Here is a 19862-nt window from a genome sequence, read left to right as displayed (position 1 = left end):
TCTCTCTTCTCCCCCGCTTGAGCCCTTTGCTCCTCTTTTCTGTAATGTTGATTCTTGTTGTTTAATATATTATTATTCATCCAAAAAAAAAAAACACAGCCCACCTATTTGGGTTTTGGGTTGACTAACCAAGAGTTTAGTTATGGGCCTCCTATGGGTTTTAATTTTAGGCTCAGCCCAGTGTTCAGGCTACAACACAGGCAACCAAGGGCCCAAAAACAAAACAGTCCAGCTGCTAAATGGGGGTATTTTGTGAACTCTACTGTTCACTCTTCTTCCCACACTGCCATCTACTCAACGAACCAGCAGCTCCAGCAGCTGTTCGAGATCGGGGGGAAGGCTGCAACTGTTCCGGAAACAGCAAGGATGCTATTCGTGGTCTATGATGACTACGGAGCACGATTTACCGTCTACTATTTCACCAAGGTCTGCATACTCAGGTGGGTAGGTGTATTAGAGAAGAACCGCGGGCCTTCTTCAGCCACGGAACAAATGGAGGATGAGGGTCTTACCAGTGAACACAAGCATTGGAATGACGATAATTTATTGCATGTTCTAAGAGAGATGCTACCATTTGTGCAGCAGAAGGCAATTGATACATGCCTCTTTCCAAGCGTACTAGACTTTTTTGCAACGTTTGGATCTGGGAGTGAATTTTTCTCCACTTCTTTGCTTGAACAATATGCAAGGGAATGTGTAGTTGTACTGCATTTGATTGCTTCCTCTGCACATTTGTAGAAGATAGCAGCAACGTTTTCAGTTTCTTCAGCGACACGGTTGACACTGCCCATATGGGACTCCATGGTTCCTATCTGCTGAAAACCCTTCATACATATATTGCTGCACAACTCAGTGCAGCGGAAGTTTCGAAGGTTTTCGTGGGCTGCTTGGAGTTATGTGGGTATAGACTCGGCTGGTTTTCAGGAAGGTTTGTTCTTGAAGACACTGAATTGGCATGGTTATCCAGCAAGCATGTGGAGATCAAGCCTCTAATTTTCCTTGGGATCACAGTATTATGCTACGTTAAGGAGAGGGGGAGAGAGGGAGAGAGAGAGAAAGAATTAGGGTTGATTAAGGGTTATAAATAGGGGTAATAAGGAGTTATGGATTATTTATGTGAGTGTTTGGGCAGCCATAGGCGGAGGGGCAGCAATGTGTTGTGGGGGTGACTGGCACCATTGTAACAAGTTTATCATTGTTCTTCATTATTCTATCATTATCATTGTTCTTCGTTATTATATCAATTAAATAATATTAGTTTTGCATTCGATTCGTGGGTTCTTAACAGATTGCATCTTCTAATCAGATCCATTTAGTAATATCAAACCTTCATCAATGGCACCGTAGGCTAGGTCACCCACCTCTAGGAACTCTTAAGAAAGTATTTCCTGATTTAGTTTCTTCTTGTAACAAGGATGAATTTTTATGTGAAACCTGCATTTTTGCGAAGCAGACTCATTCAACTTATTTACCTTCTCTTCATAATAGAAAATCTATTCCTTTTTTGCTAATTCATATTGATGTGTGGGGCCCCTGCCGATGTGTGTCTATTACTGGCCATATGTACTTTGTTACTTTTATTGATTGTCACCCTCGTTCTACATGGATTTATCTTTTAAAACAAAAACATGAGGTTTTTCAATGTTTTCGTGATTTTCATAATATGATTAAAACTCAATTTAATGCCACTGTTAAGATCTTTCGCAGTGACAATGGCACCGAGTATTTTGATGGTGAATTTCAGAGATGTCTCTGACTCTGGCATAATACACCAAACCAACTATGTTGATACGGCTGCCCAAAATGGGGTTGCCAAAAGGAAGAATCGGCATCTTTTAGAGATAGCCCGTTCAATTATGATTGATATGAATGTCCCTGACCAATACTGGAGTGATGCTATACTCACCGCCTCTTACCTTATGAATAGGATGCCCAATAAGATACTTGGTTTTAAATGTCCTACTGACATTCTCCAGGGAGCCTCTTATATTGTTCTTCCCCCAATGGTTTTTGGTTGTGTGTGTTATGCCAGAATCACAACCCACCAAAGTAAGTTGGCTCCCCACGGCCTACGCTGCATATTTCTGGGGGTATTCGCTACTCAGAAAGGGTACAAATGTTATCATCCTCCTTCCAGAAAGGCTATTGTGTCTATGGATGTAATTTCTAATGAGTATTGCCCTTACTATACACCTCTTCAGGGGGAGAGTCCAAGAGGAGAGGTGTTCTTTCCAACTTTAGACCTTCCTATCACGAACAATGACTCCCACACACCACCACAACACAACTTAAGAGTTCAAGAAGAGTTTCTTGACCAGGGGGAGACTTCGGCTAATATACCTGAGGACTCTAATTCTCCCCCTCCGTTTTCTGAACCATGTGAAGAACCTGGTCAGGGGGAGACCACTCCTGTGAGGCACATTATTGAGGTCTTTCAAAACAAGATTGACCATAATAAGGTGCAAACTTATCAAAGAAGATTACAATTGGCCAAAGTAGGTGGAGAAAAGTGACATAGTACCACTTCAATCCCTTGCTCTAGAATCAGATTCTATTGTTCCACCTCAAGTATCTTCTTCTGATCTTCCTATTGCTATTAGAAGAGGAGTCCGGTCTTGTACTCAGTATCCCATAGCTAAATATGTTTCTTATGACTCTTTGACCGACTCTTACCGTGCTTTTATATCCTCTCTATTATCTGTTTCTGTTCCGAAAAATTGGCAGGAAGCTTATTCTGATAAGAGATGGAAGGCAGCTATGGTAGAGGAAATGCAAGCAATGATGGGAGCTGGTTACACTTCCCGTGGTTATTAAAGTGGCCGCCTAGGCTGCAAAGCGGTTTTTGAACCGCTTAAATTGTGACCGCTTAACTAACGGGCTGATTTCTTACCGCTTTTTTACTTAGGCACTACTGCTTTGCCGCCTTTTGCGCCATATTGCCGCCTAGATGCTAAAGCAGCCGCTTTTTCTAATTTGTGCATATCATTTTTTTTTAATCATAATTTATTCTACAATGCCGTATATAAATTTAAATATGTGAGCCATTTCGGAATCGAGGCCCAATTTGCAAATGAACTCCGAGGCCTAAAGTGCCTATCAGTAACAGAATGTGAAGCATGAGTCATATTCAACATTGATAATCAATGAATCATTAAATAAACAATGACTTGGAAATTGGAATAATGAGATCTATTAATTTATCATGTCCGCACTGTTTGGTTAAAAAAAGGGAAAATGAATACATCAATTCTGATTCCAATTCGAATATTATTCATGTATATTTAACAAAAAAGTCATGTTAAAAATAATTTGTGAAATAATTTCACTAAACTATATATGAATAATATTGTTATTCATAATTGTGATTCTTGAATGTTTTTTATTTTTATGAATGTGATTGTTGAATATTTGTTTAGTACTTTAGTTTATTATATAAAAAAAAATTGTATTAAAAAGTAGTTATATTACAAATATTGATTAATAAACCGCTTTGGTCGCTTTACTGCCGCCTAAGCGCCGCTTATTCACCAAGACGAAGCCCCAATCGCTTTAACCTCTTCCTCCAGGGAAAAAACCCGTGGGCTATAAAAGGATGTTTGTGATTAAACAAAATATAGATGGATCCGTCAACAGGTTGAACAGCTAGACTAGTTGCAAAGGGGTTTACCCAAACATATGGGATTAATAATCAGGAGACTTTTGCCCCTATTGCAAAACTGAACACTGTCGAGTTCTTGTTGTCTGTAGTTGTGAACAAAGACTGGAACTTACACCAATTAGATATAAAGAATGCCTTCTTGCATGAGGAGTTGGAGGAAGAAATCTATATGAAAATTACACATGGTTTCTCTAATAACAACACTGCAGGGAAAGTTTGTCGGTTGAAGAGGTCAATGGGTTAAAACAATCTCCTAGATGCTAGTTTGGACGCCTTCAGAAGGCAGTGACCTCTGTTGGGTACAAACAAAGCAATGTTAATCATACACTGTTTGTCAAGAAGCAGGTACCAATATCACACTTCTCATTGTTTATGTGGACGATATTGTCATCACAGGGAATGATGGTAAAGAAATTCAAAGGTTGGAGAACTTTCTTGGCAGAGAGTTTGAGATTTAAGATCTAGGGAAGTTACAGTACTTCCTAGGTATTGAGGTGGCTCGATCAAAGAAGGGTATATACCTATCCCAGAAGAAGTATGAAGAAATATGTTATAGGTTTATTATCAGAAGTGGGAATGTTGGGGTGTAAAGCAATTAATACCCCCATTGAGGCTGGAGCTAAACTTAAGGAAAAAGAGGGAGAACCAGTGGATAAAGGAAGATATCAAAGGTTGGTAAGGAAGCTTATTTACTTATCTCACACCAGGCCAGACATTGCTTATGCCGTTGGGATAGTGAGCTAGTTCATGCATGATCCATATTTAGCTCATATGAAGGTTGTTACCAGAATATTGCAGTATTTGAAGAGAACTCCTGGAAAAATAATACTTTTGTCACCCACTGATAATCTTATGATAAAAGCATACATTGATGCAAACTAGGCTGGATCTCCTAAAGGGAAGTCAATTTCAGGTTACATTACCTTTGTTGGAGGTAATCTTGTTACTTGGAGGAGTAAGAAACAGAATGTGGTAGTTTTATCCAGTACTGAAGTTGAATATAGAGCCATGGTTCGTGGAGTTTGTGAGCTACTATGGTTGAAAGGCCTATTTGAAGATATTGGAGTCCAAGTTCCAAACCCTATGATGCTATATTGTGACAATAAGGCTGCCATTAGTATTGCCAATAATCTTGTACAACATGATAGAACTAAGCACATTGAAATTGATAGGTTTTTTGTCAAAGAAAAGCTGAAACAAGGACTTATCTGCATGACTTTTGTGAGGTCTGGAAACCAAGTGGCAGATATTTTCACCAAGGGTTTGAAGGAAGGAGATTTCCTTCCTATTGTAAGCAAATTAGGCATGACTAATATCTATGCCTCAACTTGAGGGGGAGTGTTGGTTGAGTCCTATTAGGAGTTCAATTCTGTTAGAGTTTTAGTTTGTGTAAATTTATATTTCTTGTTACCCACGTAAGGGTATTTATGTAATAGTCATTTTTCTACTTTATTACAAATAGAGAGCTTAAGCTCACACTGATCGATTAAGTCATTCTACCACAATCGTTTTTCTCAACACAGCCACATACTACTTGCCATATCACAGAAATAGGTCTTCTAATCAGAAACCCATAGGACCAAAAGCCCAACATGTATTGTACCCAAGCCTAGACTGATTCCTAATGAAAGAAGCATGTTGGACGACGAATCTGCATCAGTAGAATGTTGGGCAGTTAAAAAGCATCACATAGATAAACCAGGTACAATGGAGATGAGGATGTTGAGAAGGATGAGTAGGAAGGAAAAAAGGAGGAATGACCATATTAAAACAAGTCTGGAAGTAGCTCCCATTATGATAAACTATGAGGGAGTCACTTGATGTGGCATGATGATAATCACCGGGGGGGGTCTTGGGATGCTCCAGTAGGGAGGAGTGATTTGCTTCAGATTTAAAACTAAAAGAGCCAAGGGAAGGCCTAGGTGAAATGGTGAGGAAAGGCATCCTTATCCTGGACACGTATCATGTACTACTTTGAATAGAGCTGATTGGAGAGACAACCCAAGCTGACAACCTTATTAAGTTGTGATGAGGCTATGTTGTTTTTATCAAACAAGCATATGCCCCGGATAGATATAGGATACAGATAAGGCATCATATCTGTTAAGATCCAAACAAGTAGACCCAAAATGCAATCCAAACTATTATTGTATTCAATCTAGAAATCATATATCCTTAGTAACTGGCTTATCCAACTAAATTCTTGTTTCAGCCAAACAGAAATTTTTTTTATTTCACAAATGTAATCCGGAAGTCCAGGATTTAAAATTTTGAGGCCAAATCCAATGTCACAACTGTCCTGGATGCAATGCTTTCAATTGCTCTAAGAAATGTATAACTTCTAATCTAACTAGAACAACTCTACTTCAATTAGAAAAATTTACATACCAATACATCAATTGTCCAAAAATCAAAAACAAACTCAACTTTAAGATCCTACTATACCCTAAGGTTGACTAGAAAACTGTTGATAGAAAAGGTGGAGAATTAAACACTCAAAAACATTAACGCTACATTGCTGCTAGGTCTTATAATTAACTGCAATGCATTAACATAATTCAAGTAGCCCAGTAGGAATTCAACAACCAGAAAACTCCTCCAAAAGGTGGAATGTGATGATTCTGGCCATCCTGATATCAAGCTGCTGCAACCAGATGGCCCATCGATGGATAATTATGGCCTTATAAATAATTGACTTTTTGAGTTTTGATACACCCTGTTCTCTAATTGAGTCTGGATGCAGATTCTGGGGATCATTTACCATAAAGGTTTCAAGGCAACTCCTCTCCTCTTCCCTCCCCTTTAATATTTCAAGAAATGCACTTCCCTTTATCAAACAAAGAAAGGCACCCACCGTCCTTCCTTCAGAATGAAGAACCCTTTGACAACTTAACATACATATTTGCAAAGAACTGAAATAGCTATAGATTTGCAATAAACATAATCAATGAGCAAGCAGTCCAACAAGATCAAAACTCACAGGGAAAAGGTCATGAGGCTCTTGAACTGCAAAAGGAATACCTCCAGATGCACCTCCACGTCCACGTCCACGTCCTCTAAATGACATCTCTGTTAATAAAAGCTAATTAAAAACAAATAAAGTCCACACAGAGAATCCAATTAAATAAATAAATAAATAAATAAAGCAAAGAGAAGATGAACTGCAAGGAGAAGAGAATTAAAAGGAAACAAGTACTAACTGGAATAGGTCCTGCCAGAGGTGTGACAGGTTCCAAGCAGGGGATCAAAGGGTTGTTTTTTTCACTTTTTTTCCTGTTAAGAAAAAAAGGGCATAAGCTTAGAAAGAAATAGGGTTGGGTGAATTACAAATTTCCAAAATCTCAACTTCTCCCATTAATTAGTAAGTTCAGTTACGGCAGTCATATGGTACGGATACATACAGCAATTAAATGGTTAGATGGCAGATAAACTTTTCAAAAATCTGGCACAATAAAATACTTATATACGGCAATGATAGGTACACGTCTAGTACGATTCTCTATATAAGCAATAATACAGATCTACATAACAGACATCCACAACCTAATATGAGATGCTTTTGGCAGCCAGGGCAATGATGAGATGTTAATTCTGGTAAAATCCGTGTGAAAGATCAGATGCTTTTGCCACCTGTTAAGTAAACCAAAAGATTGCTGTAAATCTGAGCGATTGCTAATGGCTGCATTGCACAGTTTCCCCATACAAGTCCAACTATATATGAATGAAATGCAAGACCATAAGAGTTGTGCAACTTATACTTCCATTGAATACGACTAATGTTGAACATTAGGAACATTTGGGTGTCCTCCGTTGGCTGCACAGGTGACACAGGAAAATTGCAAGGAACGTTTACTAAAATCAAAAAGACATCAGCACATATTTGCAAGTGTAGCAGGAACTAAAACTAATGAAATTCTACTCATTGGCTATCCTGAATCATTGGCTCCAAACAAAATAAAAACCATTCATCAATCAGCAAGAAATTCAGACTCTGGCATAATAGGTACCCACAGATCAAATCAGATGGTAACCTGAGAAGAACAAAGTAACTCCATAACATACGAGGCTTGACTTCCACATTTGCCTAACTATGAAGCCCTGAACAACGACAACTCTTAAATAGTCCGTTAACTCTGAGATAAAACAAACCTCCAGTTAACTGCTCTGCTTCTCACAATCCAACCACCACAAGACGCCGAGATGGTGAAGATGGAGAAAAGATGAACCGCCGAAACTGAGACAGAGAAGGACTGGGTCACCAGAGATGGGGATGTTGAAGAAGAGGAATCACTTTCGCGCAGCGACTATAGCTCAAAGCTTCAGTCAGAGAAGCAGAGGTTCTCAGCAGATTGTTACTATCCTTTTTATCAATTATTTCCCCAGCTTCCTGAAAAGAAGACTGCATTTTTCAATTTTTTCTTTTTACCAAAATAACCCTTCAGTGAAATGTATTAACTTTATTTACCAAGATTTCTACTTCTCTTATATCGGAAATTCTCAAAACACCCAGTGTGGTAGTCATTTTTCCACCATTAACTTTACTATTTTTATAATTATAATTTTTCATATTTAATTTCATAGTAATGACCTCCTCCTCTTTTCTTTGAAATTCAAACAAAAAAATAAAAGGGGAACCCCACTACACCCAAGCTAACCCTACCTTTTACCCTGCCCCCTGCAGCATTGGTCAGGCCCATTTAGGCTGCTTTTTAAAAATCCTGACTTGACCCTAAATATCCTAGCTTGGCCATCCTAACCCTGATCCTAACCAAAAACAATGCATAATTCTATATTGTTGTCCTACTTTTACCAAAAATAACCTACAGCATAATAGGCTCAAGTCAGACAGATCCTGATCAAACACACAACCCTGACCCTAATCAGGGCCACCCTGACACAGCCCAAACTCACCCTTAGGGACAAAATTTTAAGCCAGACCTTGTTCAGGCTCAGGGCAGTTTCAGGCCATCAGAGACGAGCTTGCACCCCCTAGCCTAAACCTCAGGTTCTATAATTCAGGTTCCATAAAACATAGAGTAATGAACTCTACATAGCTCCACTATTTAAGTAGACTATTCATACTCAGAAATGTTTAATGAGTCAATGACATTTATTAAGAATTTGATATATTTCAATTCTGTAATGTTAGCCCAATCACTTGGTTAATTTAACTTGGAGAAATCATTTGCAAGGATGTTTGCTGAACAAACTTGGATAAAAATTTTATTGACGTTTGTCTCTAGTAAGAAAACAAATATATTAAGCTTTTTATCGACGTTTGTCTCTAGTAAGAAAATAAATATTTCAATACTCAACAAAAAGAGAATATATATATAATAGTACGGAGTTAAGACAAAACTTGAGTCTACCCAACCACTGATCGGAGAGGATGGAAATTAAAACCAGGTTGCCCCGATCAGGTACACCAAAGTCACTCCAAACAGTGGGAAACTAATAAATGGAATCACAGAATGATGATCTATCGAATGTTGCCGAAATTCTTAGGTTACCTTGATTCTGTCTCCTGATCCTTCCACGAAACTATTTGGTTACCTTGATTATGTCAGGTGATGCTTCCTAAAGTATCAGTTCTTAATATACATGATTGGAAAATATAGTTTAAGAAGATGGGTGCCAATGTGCCATCTCGAGCAGTCCAGTAGGAATGTTTCAACAATTTACCAATTATCTATGGAGTTTGCTATTTACATAAAGGTTAAAAACATGTTTCTTTTGTGGCATCACCAATTGAGCTGATCTCAAGAAAAAATCGCTTCACTAAGAAAACATGACAAAAAAGAATCACATTCTTTGGCAACCAAATGGATTTATAAGGTTCAAGAATTGTAATTCAAGGGAATTACATGCCAAGAATCATCCAACCAAACACAGTGTTAGAAAACTAAGCCTTGAAGGCACAAATACCCAATGATTCTACAAAAATGGCACAGACACTCCATGAATATAAATACTTACGGAACACCCCAAAACAACACTCTTTTTCACTGACATCCCAATTTAGTGCTGCTTTTTTCTTCTTTTTTTGGGTACATAAACAGGGTCAGAGACCCAGAAATGAGAAAACAGAAACACTAGACAACTCCGCCTACATGATCACATCCAAGCCAAAAGGCAGATCCAAAAAGAGCACCGAAGGCACCCTCGAAATCCACTCAGCGGCAAAGTTGGGATCTCTAGAGAAATGAGAGATCGAAACCTGTATCAAGGAATTCATATATGTTCTTAATTTCATCCATTAATCTGACAGGCCATCCAAGAATCACCTTGCGAGCGGAGAGGCAAGAAATTGCCTCAAGGGAATCAGATTCGACGGCCAAGGATCGAAACTCCCTCATAGAAGATACCAGCAAGCCCTTCTTGAGCCCTAAAAGCTCTCTTCAAGGACTGAGCAAGGACCAATACATGGCAAAATCCCCTTTGTAAACCCCGTATGACCATGAAGGACCTTCCAATTCGAGTGCAATGTTTGCTTTCATTCACTGTTGCATCAAAATTAAGCTTAATAATTATATAGGGAGGAGAGTTACACCTAGCTTTACCTACAACAGCCACTGATCTAGCAATGGCAACCCAATATGAGGTCCAAGCATCAATGTTTGAGGTTGACAATCCCTTTAGGAACCCAACCCTCTCTCGATCTAATATCGCCCTCTTCATGGCAATCTTTATTATGCCATGTCCAAAGCGAGAAAACGGCACAGGCAAAGATAGTTGGTCACTTATCAACCCCAAACCTCCTTGATGGAGAACCCATGATATTCACTTTGATCGATTCCTAAACATCCTCAATGCAATACCACGAACCATAACAGGAAGGGAGAATCTTAAATAAATTTCTCTACGCATATGAACAACCTTCAAGACATGGAGGGTGTCTTCTCTCCCATTAAGACAAAAGTTGCACATCCCATGGTTCATCAATTGAAGCCTCCTCTTCCTTTCATTAGTAAGAAGCCGACCATGGCAACCTAACCACAAAAGTAACATACTCTATGCGGGACTTAGAGCTTCCAAATGGCCTTCCATAACTCTGCATCCACTCCTTGCAACGGTGCATGTCTTGTTCTATCGTAAGGCTCTCATAGGCACTCCCAACCAAAATGATTCCATTACTTGCTTCCATATTCACACATCATTGCCAGCCAAAAGATTTGAAGGTCTATAATTAGCAATTTTAATGCAAACTTCATAGGAAAGGAACATACTGAAGCGCTCCCATCTCCAGTTACCCTCACAATCAACATAATCTACCATCCTCTCCAATCGCATCCCATTGGGTGAAGGGGCAATCAATTTTACTTTTACTGTTAAATCTTTTTGAGTATTTTACACGGAACCAACTATTTATTGGGGATAAAATTAGGGTCCACCCACTATTATGGCCTAAATTACATCGCACCTACTTTCAAAAATTATAAGTTACCCACAATTAGGATTTTCTATCAAGTGGGGTGTAAAATGACATAAATGCCCTTTGGGCAGTAAAATGACTTAATTACCCACATTTAATACCCCCCCCCATCTCAACCCCTAGACCCATCTTGTTCTAATCCCTCGTAGGAAACCACCACACCCCCTTCTCGTCAGCAACCATTGCCCACCCCCATTTAATTGCCCCCATTTCTCTCTCTCTCTCTCTCTCGATCCCCCATTTAATTGCCCCTATTTCCCTTCTTGTTCTTCTTCTTTCTCTTTTGCCTCTGAATCAGTTCATTAACAATTGCTTCCCATTATAAAAAGTCAAAAGAAAAAAAAAATCTCATTAAAACTAATGAACCAAAGCACCAATGGAGATGTAGGGGTTGTATGGTAACGATTCTGTGCCAAATTTCCCAATTCGGCACAGAATCCACTTTTTATGCTTCTGTGCCAAAATTAAGCAAATTTGGTACAAAATTGGTACTGAAATCTTGTATGGTTGGACATAGATGGGCACGTTTCTCTGGCAAAATTGGCACAGAATCTTGTATAGTATGTACAAAATCAGGGTACAAAATGGGCTTTCTAAAAAATAAAATAAAAACTTTAATAAGATAATGAGATCTCTTTATAATCCTAGAATCTCATAAAAAACCAGACGAACTTCTGTCTGGCTCTCTGTAAACCAGACGGACGACCGTCTAGCTTAGATGGACGTCGTCTACAGCACAAAGTACATCCAAACATGCTTACAAGGACTTGATTGGGTTACAAGAATCATAAGCTGATAAAGAAGCCAAGTATCTCATGCTAGGTGCACTCGATTGAAATGGAATGCATTAGCTCTACAGCTCCATTGTTTGTTGCACATGGAAACTGAATTACTGAAACCCAAATGTTGCTAAGAATAGGTTTTAGAAATAACCTGAAGCTTCAGATCATTTACTGTTTTAGTACATATATGTAAACTAGGACTCAGGGGTTAGCAAAACCAACTTGTTTGTATGAGTGAGTGAGTGAGAAGGAGGGAGGGGGGGAGAGAGAGAGAGAGGAACCCTATATCCTCTTCTTAGACTATAAGATATGCTGGATTGTATATTCACGTGGTGAAGCTATTGAGTGAGAGTTGAAGGAAAGGAAATCGACTAGTAAAAACAAATTATACAACTCGGATGAAAAACCTTCATGGGCTGCTGCAAAGGGTAAAACCTTCATTTTAATTTTTAGTATGAAAATATTAATAAAGATATATTTATCTTTTTCTCTAATTTAATTTAATTTACCATTCTAATGAAAAAGGTGGTGATTGTCAATTTAAGAGACATTTTGTGGTGTCTCTGCCAACTTAATATATTTTGGGACGTCTATGATATTTGCTATTTATTTTAGAGTGTTTGTGAAATTTTTCCCATATTTGTTTATCTAATAAAGATATCGACAATATCATGCATGCCGAACCATATTGGTTTGATATGCATCAATACATATCGATACACAACGAACCAAAACGAGGAATAACAAGGGTTTTTGGCAGGCAAAACTCTCTCTCGATCTCTCTCGACCCTCTCGCCTATGAGTTGTAGAGTAGTAGCCTATTCCTCCTCTTCAGCTGCTGTTCGGGTGACTTCTCTTACAGTAGTAAGTTGTAGCCTTGTCCACTTCTTCTTCTTCGCCCCCACTCCCTTCTGCTCTTTCTTCCTCCCTCCTTCACTGCCCACTCGCCCTGCTAGGCTACCACTGCCATCTCGAGCATTCAAGGATAGATTCCCATTTTTGGGTTTCCTCTTTTAGGTGAAACTTTAAATCACAATCATATATCTATGCATTGTTAGTAATAATATTATTTACAAGAATATCTGAGATCAACCCGAATTCCTACTTTTAATGTTTATCTATTTTTGAGTTTCATTGTAATTCTTTTTCCCTGTTTCAGTCCATCAAGTGGTATAGTCAATTTACTAGTTTTTGAAAACCAATAGCAAAGGGATATTTGATTATAGTGTCCAGTAAACAAACCAACTATGGGCTAAAACCAATAGTTGATTGGTTTATCTATATATAGGGTGGTGGAGAATACAAAGGAGTATATTTGCACGGCACTAGTTAGGCACCAGTTACTGTTGTTTTACTTGGGAAGTCATTCCAGGAATCTTGAATTTAGGCTTTTAAAGAGTAATGTGGTTCTTTTGGCAAAACTTCGAATTAATTGTTTAAAATAGGTTTGTGCCATCTATTTACTATAAAATTATCATTTAGTCACTACATGTAATTACACCAAAAGCTCCATTACTATTACCAAAAAAAAAAATTTAAAAAGGCGCAGTTGAATTGTTCATCATTACAATCTTGGTTGCTTTTACTTGTCACTAAACTTGAATGAACGTGTTTGTTTAGAATAAGATATTTCAAATAATTTCAAGAATTTTAATTGACCATAATAGACATCATTTATTACTAATACAAAAGTCTAATTGATTGAAAACAGAGGGGTATTGTTGGGAAACGAAATGTAGCCGTGTCCCTTGAGATCATACTTTTATAATAGTAGTATGATGGGTGCATGATAGAATGATTATTTATTAGTCATATCTATTGTTTTTTGTGGAACATAGGCCATTTTCTTACAATTTCCACACCCACCGGTACATATCTATCATATGATATGATCCGAAGCAAAATGTCTCTTAAAATCAGCCGATTGATACAAGATACTTTAAACCTTGACCTTGGTGTTGCCCAATCAAGTTAGCTTTGTTTTGGTTCGTCATATACAGGAGAACATTATCATAGCTTAGGAAGTAATTCACCTATGAGAACGAAAATTGGTTAGAAAGGGTTCATGGCCTTTAGGATTGATCTAGAGAAGGCTTATGATAGAATCAAGTGAGAGTTTATTAATGAACCTCTCGTATTATCGTATTTACCCTTGTGTGACTCATCATGCAGTGTATAACTACCACTTTCTTTGAGCATTCTTTGGAATTGGGAGGCCAAGGAAAGTATTCAACCTTCATGAGGGATTCGGTAGGGAGACCCCTCTCACCATACATTATTGTTCTATGCATGGAAAGTGCTTTCTCATTATATCTAGGATGAGGTGTCTAATAATGGTTGGAAGCCTATCAAGATGAGTAGAAGAGGGAGTGGAACCTCGAATCTCATGTTCGTAGATGATGTTGTCATTTGTAAAAGCCTCCCAAAGTCAAACTTAGTTGGAGAGAACCAAGATGCATCAATCACCTTTGCCATATCCAGCATGGAATAAGGAGAAAAAAATATTTTTCTAATGTATGCCACGGACAGGCATTGCAAATTTGTCGAGAACTCAACAAAATGGGGGTGGTGGAGAGAACTAAGATGCATCAATCATTCTACTATACAGGTACACTTCCCTTCAAAAGATGCCAACCAATGCCATATCCAACATAAACATGAACTAGTTTCTCAAAATCAACTAATTAACTACTTTATTGCAAGCGGATTGTTTAAATGTAAGAAACAAAGCACATGAATAAGAGATCTCAAGCATGGGGGAGGAAATTAAATTGAGAGAAATAAATCATGTCTCGTCTCTGAATATACCAACAAAATTAAAGAAAACAAGGGGAAGAAACCGAAACAAACAGTTGAGAAACCAAATTAAGTAAAGAAAAATTCAAAATTTCGGCTAAATGGTCTATATGGTTGTATCTGGGTACCTAGCTCTAACAGATGCCAAGCAAGATCTAACCAACATGCAAAAACCAGAGAAAGAGATGGAAGAAGAACCCCATAAGCACCTCTCTCTTTCTTCCTCAAAGTTTTCAAATCGGAAAGAGGAGATCCAAGACGAACTTGCCCAAACGAGTAGGGCTCGATTTGCAGGTGAAACTCGATTAGGGCTTTGAGAAACTTTCTAAGCTTTCGTCTGAGTTGCATCTTCTCAGAACTCCATGGTCAGAGCACGATCGATCAAGGTTTTTCAAAACCTAGTGGCTTTCGTTCTCATTCGAGTTGCAGATCTTCTCAAAACTCGATGGCCAGAGCACACCAATGGCTTTATTTGACTTCTTCCGACCGTTGTGAGTGTGAGAAATGGCAATGGAGTTGCTCTTTGTTTCATAATGATGTCAATGCCTCTCAATTCCGTCAACCCAACAAGCGTGCCCCACACTTTTGAGAGAATTGTTTATGTGCCCAAGAAGCTCCAATGGGCACAACCAATTTGTGTGCCAAATGCCTGGTTCGACACACTTTTGCTGAGCCAGCACACTAATTTCCGACTGGTTTACCATACAAGATTTTTGTGACTTTGTGCCAAAATGGGCAAAAGGCACAGAATAAGGGGTTGTATGGTAACGATTTTGTGCCAAATTTCCCAATTCGGCACAGAATCCACTTTTTATACTTCTATGCCGAAATGGGCAAATTTGGCACAGAATCTGTACTAAAATCTTCTATGATTGGACACAGATGAGCACATTTCTTTGGCAAAATTGGCACAGAATCTTGTATGGTATGTACAAAGTCAGGATACAAAATGCGCACGCTTTTTTTTTAATAAAATAATTAAAAAAGGTAAATACACATCAGTTGATACACAATTGCTCACATAAAATCAGGTGAAATTATAATGTTTCAAGTGATGTATGGGAGTCTCGCTCTTGCTGCCAATTGATTTGCAATTGTCTTCCATTGCTCTTCCATTTGTCTTGTTTCATTTTGGGTGTTTTCAAGGGGAACATAATGAAGTATGTATATGAAGTAATAATAATGGAGATCAAAGGGAAGTGATCTATTAATATTATCCAAATTAAAATGAGAAAAGATTGAAATCAAGGAATTGACCTAACTTAAATGTGAAAGACATTATTATAGTAATACCAGGGGTGGATTGAGAAAGGGGAAAAAAACTAGATTCACAAAGAAGACTATTATTGATACATCGAGTGGAGAAAATACTCTACCAAAAAAAAAGAGTGGAGAAAATACAAGGAAGTAGAATCAAGAAAACTAACAGCTAATGTGTATTCACAAATGCTATTCAAAAGAAATGGGCTTTCCCTTCATGAATCACTTCTATTTTAAATGAATCAAGAAAACTAACAGCTAATGTGTATTAACTGAGGCTGCTGAGTGGCAGTGTTCAACTATGCAAGAGGCAGTCACAATGTAATGCAAGTAAACAGTTTTGGGTTGAAGACTAGGTATATAGCACCACATTTCTGCATGTGTTACAACTGAAATTATTCAATTTATATTAAGGGATAAGCTGGGCTTCAAGAAAATGGCTAGTAAAGCAGAAAATCGGGTTCAACCTGATGATCATACAAATCTGAAATTGGAGGTTATCATTGATATGCCTACTACTGCAAAGGTTATTAGACAGACAGAACTACTATAATGTCCACTTTGGAATAGTACTCCAAAATTACTCCTCAACAACCAAGCAGGAGAAGGGGGGAGTCATCTTCAGGAATAATGAAACTGATACTACAGATCTCTCAATTTTTCTCTTCAAACAAACACCAAGTACATGTTTTCCATTCCCATGGTTGGCCCTGTAGGGCCATTAATGAGCATATATACAAATCAGATTGTTATGTCATCAAACAGCTTGTATTTTCTAGACAGAACATAAGAAGATGTTAGGCTGAGAAGGAATACAAGAAATTTCTTGAAGGACCAAAGAGCAACATCAATTTTGAGTCCCTTGCCTAGTCTGATGTACTAAAACCTTGGACAGCAATCAACTGGTTGGGAACTGACCAAAATGGCTCAGTGAGCTCCATAATCTAATGGAACTTGTGTTGAGTAACAACTTGCTTCAAGCCCAAATTCTGTTTTTCTGGAGAGATTGTCAATCTTGACAGATATGGAACTAAGGGGAACAATCTGATAAAAGCCTTACCTAATTTATATAGGAAGCAGCAAGAGAAGAGAATGCTCATGTAAAAGGAACAATTGAACAAATCTGGTTCAACTCTTGGAGGAACAATTGATCAAATTAGATGGAAATAGCAACAAAAAAAAGAAACTCCCTGTAATGAACTGTTTAGACAAAAAATGTGAACAATAGAAGATTCCTTGAAGTTTCAACTCTCAACAAGAGTGGAGGAGTACTTATCAAAGAAGGGGGGAAATATGTAGAATGGACAAACGAAATCAGATTCACAACATCCACTCTGCAAGCTAAACAAAGAAACGGCAAGTGCACGTCTGAAATGCAATAGATACCCATATTCTTTCCTTTTCAATTTAATGGTTACTGTAGTTACACAAGAATCATTTAAGATTTTTTTTCTACATAAATTAGAGAAAAAAACATGTTTGAGAAGGCGCAGAAATAGACCAACTCTTATGGAAGAGCTGATATATAAAATTTTAAAATTCTGGATAACATTCCAAGGTGACTCTGTAACTCTGTTTACTTGATTTTTCAAATCAATGAAATCAAAGCCTTAATTTTTGAAATCAATGAAATGATAAAGAGAGATGAAAAGAAGATTTATTTCTGCAAATTTGTAACTCTTGCTTACTTGTATTTTCTTCATCCTCTAAAATACAAACAGATTGCAAAACCCTAGATACAAGAGAAAGCCATATAAATCTAAAGGTAACATAGTAAAAGAAGATTCAAAATCCTACCTTCGATAGAGGGTTCCTGAGCGATCGATTGGGAGTAGGAGAAATTGCTGAACTTGTTGGTTGGACGATGACGGCGATGAGAAATAGAGTTTTTCGCGATCGATTGGTAGTAGGAGAGATGATGGAGTAACGGTATCGACTGTTGAACTCGATGGTTGGACGACGACGGCGACGAGGAAGAAGGTAAGGCTTACGGCAGTACTCAATCGAATGCAGAGAGATGCGAGAGAGTGGAGTCGTCCGTAGTTTTAACTTTTAAGGCGTCTCATGTTTATAAAGTGAAAATACATCGATGCCCTCCACCAATGCCATGCAGTTGTTTGAACTCAGGTGAATCCCGCGTTTTTTAAAGAATTTTTTAAGATTCTTTGGCACAGTCAATTTGTATAATGCCTACCCAAATCATTTAACTCTATCAAACCGCACAACTGCATTATTTAAAATTCGGTACCGTACTGAAAGTAGTTTTTTTGGTACGGTTTCGATTTCAAGTACTTATACAATCAGTACGTACCAAAAACCAAACAAAATTTGTATCGTACCAAATTAAAAGATATAAATATAATGTTACAATTAAAACATTTTACCTTTACCCATCCCTAATTTCTTGTTTTAGTTTTTCGTTTCATTTTTCACTTCTCTTATTAGATTTATTTGTTTGGTCTCTATTAATTAAATTTATTTATGTTGTCTCGTTAATATCAAATTCTATCAATTGTTTGATCTCAATTTTATTATGATTTTAATGAACTAATAACAAAAGTGGCATGAATTCGTTCATACCAAAATTGTATTGCACTAAATATCGTGTTTATACCGTTTTTTTCACACCGGATTTAATACTGAAACCGTACCAAACAATTTTGCAATACCAAAACCATACCATACCGTGTAAATTCAATACGATACGATTCTGATTTTTAGTATTCAAAGTTGGTACCGTACCGATTGACACCCTTAAATTTGTGTGCACACTAATTTCAGACCGATTTACCATACAAGATTTTGTGTCAAATTAGGCAAATACCTAGTTTGGCACTTCACTAAATCGTTAGGTGCAATACTGTAATGTTAGGTGTCTGCTTTTCCCTATCAGTTCAAATTTTGAAAATTGAGGGTTCGACCTAGTGACGTTAAAGTCTTTACATTATCGAATCTCCTCCCCTGTAGCCTGTTCCGAGTTGCTTCATCCATCAGAAATTTAGAGTGCAAGCCTCAACTGGGTGCTCCGTGATCGAGGGTTAACAAGCTGGTTTGAAAATTGAGGCTAGTTTGAGCAATATAATGCAGAAGAAATGCATATCCTAGAGAAATTGATCCGTCACTGCCAGAGTCAAAAATCCAGATCAATGACCTTAACTCGAAGTTGTGGGTTGGATCTATCTCTATTTATTTGATTAGGTCTGATCTATATAATCAATTCAGAAACCAAATCAACATCTCAGATCGAAATAGCAATTCAATCCAAAATCCTAAGATTTGAAGCCTTGGAATATTTAAGACAGGGATTACAGATTTTTATTTCGATTTCAATGCAAAACATCAAATGCTACTAACGCGATCCCACTTTTGCTGCAATGGTTCCTAGAAGACAAGTGAGAAAATGAGATTTTTTTTTTTTTTTTTTGTGGGATTCAACTGTTAATGAACTGATTCAGAGGCCAAAGAGAAAGAGGAAGAAGGGAAATGGGGGTAATAAAATGGGGGATCAAAGAGAGAAGATGGGGGTAAATGGTAATTAAATGGGGATGGGCAATGGTCGCCGGTAGGTAGGGGCTGTGGTGGTTTCTAACTACGGTGGGTGGTTCTAGTGAACGATAGGAAGAAGATGCCACTTAAAGTTTGAGTATAGAAAGTATTAAATAGAGATAATTAAATCATTTTACTATCTAAATGACATTTAAGTCATTTTACACACCACTTAATAGAAAATCTTAATTGTGGGTAACTAGTAAGTTTGAAAGTATGTATCATGTAATTTAAGCCTTAAAAGTGGGTACACACAAGTTTCACCCTAATAATAGTGGGTGTCATGTAAAAAATTCTATATTTTTTTAAAACCCTATAGCACCCTTAGTTGAAAAAATGTTTTAGATTAAACCCTAAACAACCCTCGATTTTCCTATTAGTAAAACCC

At 37.7% G+C, this 19862-nt stretch overlaps 1 protein-coding gene across 1 annotated transcript in view; it reads right to left on the bottom strand.

The window, feature by feature from the left end:
• Positions 1 to 17964, bottom strand: part of LOC149018136 (uncharacterized) — a gene marked incomplete at its 5' end in the record, with an annotated part of 51294 nt that extends 33330 nt beyond the window's left edge. The window contains 4 exons of the mRNA XM_089153851.1: positions 6680 to 6727; positions 6859 to 6931; positions 7202 to 7288; positions 17726 to 17964. Coding sequence (XP_089009977.1) covers positions 6680 to 6727; positions 6859 to 6931; positions 7202 to 7288; positions 17726 to 17964 — 447 coding nt within the window. The remainder of the gene's footprint in view (positions 1 to 6679; positions 6728 to 6858; positions 6932 to 7201; positions 7289 to 17725) is intronic.
• Between the last annotated feature and the right edge of the window lie 1898 nt (positions 17965 to 19862).

Source organism: Hakea prostrata, chromosome 4 (assembly GCF_041222555.1).
Source record: "Hakea prostrata isolate BN-2017 chromosome 4, UWA_Hpros_2, whole genome shotgun sequence".
Lineage (NCBI taxonomy): Eukaryota > Viridiplantae > Streptophyta > Magnoliopsida > Proteales > Proteaceae > Hakea > Hakea prostrata.
The sequence above is the reverse complement of the archived record's forward strand: the minus strand, read 5'-3'. Positions and strand labels throughout refer to the sequence as shown.